The sequence below is a fragment of the Delphinapterus leucas genome, chromosome 8 (genome assembly GCF_059928025.1).
Source record: "Delphinapterus leucas isolate spDelLeu-1000000601 "Yukka" chromosome 8, BTC_Dleu_Yukka2, whole genome shotgun sequence".
Classification (NCBI taxonomy): Eukaryota; Metazoa; Chordata; class Mammalia; order Artiodactyla; family Monodontidae; genus Delphinapterus; species Delphinapterus leucas.
Genome location: NC_143136.1, coordinates 14,577,878 through 14,583,877, shown reverse-complemented (window position 1 = coordinate 14,583,877; position 6,000 = coordinate 14,577,878). Strand labels below are relative to the sequence as shown.

General features: G+C 42.7%; 1 protein-coding gene across 5 annotated transcripts in view; it reads right to left on the bottom strand.

The window, feature by feature from the left end:
- Positions 1-919: 919 nt before the first annotated feature.
- SERPINE2 (serpin family E member 2) overlaps positions 920-6,000 on the bottom strand; it is a 75,245-nt gene continuing 70,164 nt past the window's right edge. For 3 of the 5 annotated variants that reach the window (XM_089916300.1, XM_030760410.2, XM_089916298.1), the window contains 3 exons: positions 5,073-5,159; positions 2,764-2,847; positions 934-1,814 (listed from right to left, as the gene is read on the bottom strand). In XM_089916300.1, coding sequence (XP_089772426.1) covers positions 1,777-1,814; positions 2,764-2,847; positions 5,073-5,159 — 209 coding nt within the window. In that variant the 3' untranslated portion in view covers positions 934-1,776. Of the gene's footprint in view, positions 1,815-2,763; positions 2,848-5,072; positions 5,160-6,000 lie in introns of all 5 variants that reach the window. The other 2 variants (XM_089916299.1, XM_022567807.3) reach the window with 2 other exon arrangements.

Sequence of the window (6,000 nt, the reverse complement as noted above, 5' to 3'; positions counted from 1 at the left end):
CCAGTAAAACTACTTTAGAGGCATTAATAACTATACTAGCATGTTTGCTAGAATGCAAGTGGCCTCAGGTAACCCTTCAAAATAATTTTTGGCATTTACTCTTAAATCAGGAAAACAATTGCCCCCTTTCTCCATTCTCTCTTGGTTAACCAAGGTATCCACACTTAAATAGTTGCAAACAGCAAAACTCAGTCCACTTGACGAATAAAAATTACAAATGGCAAACTGGTGGAGAGCTGAACGTGAGGTTTAAATGTATAAAGAGAGACGAACAGAGCTCGAAGGTTAAAAAAAAAAGTTCAAAGTTTTGATAAGAAATATTTTTAAAAGCATTCTGATTTAGATAAGACTTCCCAAATCTTTAGGAAATTAGTAACAACAACAACAAAAAAAAAAACAGGCAAATAAAAAATGGTAACATTAGAATTGTGATGAGTTCTCCAAAAACACAAAAGACCAAAAGCTTGTCATTTCAAAAAACAAAAGCTCCGGCCTATCATCAAAAATGAAACAGTCAGGGCTTCCCTGGTGGCGCGGTGGTTGAGGGTCCGCCTGCCGATCCAGGGGACACGGGTTCGTGCCCCGGTCCGGGAGGATCCCATGTGCCGCAGAGCGGCTGGGCCCGTTAGCCGTGGCCGCTGGGCCTGCGCCTCCGGAGCCTGTGCTCCGCAACTGGAGAGGCCACAACAGTGAGAGGCCTGTGTACCGCAAAAAAAAAAAAAAAAAAAAAAAAAAGAAAGTCACTGTTCACTAGGTAACTTCTTTCTACTCTTGCTACAAAATCCCTACCTTTGCTGAGAAGCCTCAGCCCTCACCTGAGGAACCGCAGCTGACATCAGAGATGGATTTACTGTGACAGTGGCTCTCCGGAGTGATCTGCAAACTGGCGAGTGCTGGGGCAGGGAACAGTGTCTGATTGCTAGGTTTAGAGGGAAGGGAAGGGAAGGCCAGGGGTTTCTTGCTGTTTGCCTAAGTGCAAAGGTTTACTAGAAGAGGCTGAGGTATTTTTAAAAGGCTATTTCTTTTGTTGTATTTTCAAATAGCAGAGAAATGGCTTTTTTTTTTCTTCTACTACTCATAACACTTTATTTTTACTTTGTACAAAATACAAAAATGCAAATCCAAAGAGTACAGAACAGTAGCGACAGGCACACTGCACAACAGCAAACCTTGTCTAGCAAGACATTAGTTTTTTAAACTTTATTTTAGTGAATACATGCATTATATAAAACAACAACAACAACAAAAACACACAAAGAGCCTAGAGATTTCGCTATTTCTATCCCCAAAGTAATTCTTACTATCAAGACTTTGGATGAGACAAAAAAAAAAAAATTTAAAAGGCCAATAATATTTTTTCATATAACCGTAAGAGCTACCATAAAATGTCCTTTTTTCCCTCCCATCACACTGATTAATTTTTTTTCTGAAAAGCCACACATATAAACAAAACAAAACAAAGATCCTGAACTGGACAGTAAATACTCAAGAGGGTTGTTGACCTAGGTAACCACTCAGTAGTTTAAAGAATCTTTTAGACATTTTGAAGCCTTCTGTTCATTTCTCAGTACAGTGTTCCAGCCATCTTGCCCTTTTTTCCCTTAACGCCTCCCAGAACAGAAACACTGCATCACTGAGTCTCTGTTCCTAAGAACTAGTTTTTGAAAAGAAAGTAATGTACAAAAATATTTAACAGAACTATGAAAGATGTAGGAAAGGAGTCTTTTCTTCATAGCAAAGTAGTCTTTGCTTTGCATGGTTCCTTTTGTATACTCTTCAGGGTTTGTTTATCTGCCCCATGAATAAAACAGCACCTAGAGAATTAAAAGGAAACAACACATAACTCTATAAAAAACAATCCTTAAAATAAGATGGAAGGTATATTTAAGGGGAGGTTTCTGGGCTGTGTTTAACCCACTGCTCTTAAGCAGTGCTGTCCAATAGAACTTTCTGCAGTGATGGGAATGGAATGTGTGTATCTTCATCGTCCAATATGGTAGCCATTGGTCACATGTGCCTACTGAGCCCTTGAAATGTGGCTAGTGTGATTAAGACACTGAATTTTTAATTACATTTCATTTTAATTAATTAAAGTTAAAAAGCTAAGTATCCACATGTGGCTAGAGGCTCCCATATTGGACTGTTTGGCTCGGGAGCACACTAATTATAACAATGAAGATGCAATGAGATAAAAGGATAAGGAACTAGCTTATGTTATTGATTAAAAACAGAGTAAACGCTAGACTATGTTAGTTTCTACTCTGTACCAACATGACGACAACGTCTCCACAAAGACAGTCTTAATTATTCTTCATAACTGTATTAAGAGGTAGGAATTATTGTTATTCTAATTTTAAAGGTGAAGCTAAAGGACAGCCAATTTTGAACCCATGACTCATGGAGCTTAGACTGAATGAACAATTCTCAGGTCATAACCGCAGGGTGCCCTTACAAAGGTTGAAGACAGGTAGCTTCCTGCAAAATTTACCTACTGCATTTATAAAAACAATCAGTAGACGTCAAAATGCCCCAAAGGGTTGTAGAGCTCTCGAGATGTTAACAAAACCAAACCAAACCTAAAATCCTGTGTTTGAAAAATGCCATCACGCTCTGTAAAAACAGCCTGACTTTCCTCTCTCTGCGAGGGGCGTGGGTACATTACTGAAAGTGCTGGCACTTGCTGACACACGGGACAAGGATTAAAAGCAGCGCTGCTGGAGTTAACTAACAGCTAGCGAAAAACGGAGGAGGAGAATCACTTACCTGTAGGATTATGTCGGATGAAAAATAGAAAAGGTCTGTCTACTATGAACCAGGGAGGCGATGACCTTGCAATCAGAATCGCAGCTGTGGGAGGAAAAGGAAAATACATTGTACGCCCAGCATGAGGCCAGCAAGGCAGCACGTAATTCAAGGCAGGACATGATTCCTGTCCCACAGGCTAGCCATGTAATAACAGGCCCAGTGGTCACCACTGATTGCACACCTGCCATGGGCCAGGCCCTTTCCATCCTTCCTCGTTTAGTCCACATAAGCCCCATCTCCTTTAATAAACGTACTTACTCCTTGTAGGGTTTTTATTAGGATTAAATGAAACATATTACAGCTCTTAGAACAGTGTTTGCCACTTAATAAACACCCAATGCATATTCACCGTTATTATTAGCTGTTTTTCATTCATGCCATCTTCCTAGCTGATGCCTGGTCCCCTGGGCCTTTTAGCTTATCCAAATCCTGTATCAAGGACCCACTCACTTCTCATCCATTTTGTCTGTGCCTTCTTTGAGCACATCATCTAGACTGTCCTCTCACTGGCAGTGTAGACTGATCATCTGGGACCTACTACCTTATACTGCTGTTCAACTCATCTGGCGTAGACATGGGGCTTAGAAAGCAAACTTACTTCGGCTTGTGGTCCTACACACGTTTACTCTGCTGTTTACCAATGGCAGCTTTGATGTATAAGCCAGTGATAAGGCCTTGCAGGAGGGTAGTTATGGACTGAACTGTACCCCCTCAAAACCTGTATACTGAATCCCTAACCCCAAATGTGACTGTATTTGGAGACAGGGCCTTTAAGGAACTCTTTAAGCTTAAATGAGGCCATGAAGGTAGGGACCTAATCCAATAGGACTGGTGTCCTTATAAGAAGAGAGGGAGACGCCAGGGATGTGAGCACACAGAGAGAAGGCCATGTGAGGACACAGTGAGAAGGTGGCCGTCTGCAAGCCAAGGAGAGAGGCCTCAGGAGAAAGGAACCCTGCCAACACCTTGATCTTGGACTTCTATTCTCCGGAACTGTGAGAAATAAATTTCTGTTGCTTAAGCCTTCTAGTCTGTGGTACCTTGCTATGGCAGCCCTAGCAGGCTAATACAGCAGGGCTGACTTCAAGCGCACGTGACCTGGGCAGTCACAAGAGCCCCACACTCACAATGGCCCTGCACTTGGTTTAGTGCTCTGCTACTGCTGTCTTGAAATTCTTAATCAGCTTTGAACAAAGGGCTCCGTATTTTCATTTTGCCTAGGGCCCTGCATCTTAAGTAGTCAGTTCCAATAGTTATACCAACTGGCAAAATTGCTCAACGACTTCGGCAAAATTTAGATATCCCTTTCTAGGTCTTTGTTTTAAACCCTATTTTAAAGGAATAAAAAATAAATGTTTATTCTAGAAAGGCAATAAAATGTCTATTGTGAGTATAAATGATGCCTTTTAATGACCAGAAATACTTGACCTAGTTACAGGTATAGCTAAGACATTCACTTTATGAATTCACAGAGTTTGGCCAGATCTATTCATCCAATCTCATGTGGATAATTAGGGGGTACAAAAACCAACCTAAAATTGTTCTATTTTCTCTAGCTTAATTATATAAGCTATTGAGGAGAAAGCAAACGTGGATGCTCTAATTATCGAGGAAGGCTGCATCATAGTTGCTTGTTAATCCTTCACTTTGTCCTTCGTCCAGACCCAACTGGCTATGTTCCTATGAGTAGTTGCTATTATTTTATGTTTTAATGTGAAGATGGGTCTTTTCTGTCGATAAGAACACACAACATGTTTCATCCTTCTGAGAGCGGGGTCAGTAAACTACCATCCTTAGGCCAAGTCTGAGGGGCCCTGCTTTTATGAAGAAAGATTTATTGGAACACAGCCATGCGCATTTGCCTGGATAGTCTAGGCTGCTTTCACACTGCAAGGGTAGAGTTGAGAAGCTGTGAGCAGCCCTGTACAGCTCACAAAGCAGAAACTATATACTATCTAGCTCTTTATAGAAGAAGTTTGCCAACTCCTGTCCTAGAGGAATTTCTACTGAAGTGCTTTCCTTAATGGAACAGACTCTGAGCTTCGTGGGTGCAGATCCTCCTAAAGTCACCACTGTCTCCCAAGGATCAATCCACAGTGCTTGGCTAGAAATAGGGCTCAGGACACATTAGTTAAGTTGATGAGTGGACCAGGGTACACTTGCTCCCTTCACCAGGACCAGTCCTGCCCAGGGCTTACTTACTTGCTGACCCAGGGCTTACTTGCTGAGCCAAGGCTTACTTACTTGCTGACCCAGGGCTTACTTACTTGTTGCTGCTGAAGCTTTGGTTCCATCTTCACTGACTTCAATTTTCGCTTTTTGCAAGATGTGAGAAACATGAAGGTTTTCGGACCCTGTTTCCAGAAAATAAAACAAAAACGGCATTTATTTGATACGCAGGCCATCGGGTTAGTGGGGGAAGTAACCTCAAAGCCATGGCAAGCTCCAATTCTTAAAAGGTGTCAGAAGAAGTGACCTCTTACAGTCCTGGTGATTGAAGGCTGCATGTAGGGTGAGGGTCACCCACGGTTAATTTCAGTCTCTGCTAAGTGAACTGTGACATCATCAGTTCAGAGGAGGGAGTCCCGGACCCCAAATGTGTTAGTGACTCTACCAATTCAACTCTGATCACTAAGAATTTTATTAAAAAATGAAAAGAGCAGGGCTTTAAAAAGGTAGCCTAGTTTTCCAGAAGAAGCAAGCCAACAATATTATTTTTCAATTACAGAATGTCAGATCCAGAAAAAATATGGCACTTACAGATGGGGAAAGCGAGGACCAGAGTGTTAAGAAATCTGCCCCCAATCACATGGCTAATTAGTGGTGTGGTAAGTGCTGTCTTTTCATAACAAAAGTCACTCGTCTTACGGGCATATTAGTGAAGAGGAGGAGCAGAGGGCTTCCCTGGTGGCACAGCGGTTGAGGGTCCGCCTGCCGATGCAGGGGACACGGGTTCGTGCCCCGGTCTGGGAAGATCCCACATGCCGCGGAGTGGCTGGGCCCGTGAGCCATGGCCGCTGAGCCTGCGCGTCCGGAGCCTGTGCTCCTCGACGGGAGAGGCCACAACAGTGAGAGGCCCGGGTACCGCAAAAAAAAAAAAAAAGAGTAGGAGCAGAGTTTAGGCGCTCTGGAGGGCCAGGCTCAGAAATGCAGCCGTGCTTCCGGGACCTCCTAGTGAATTCACTTTCCTTCTCA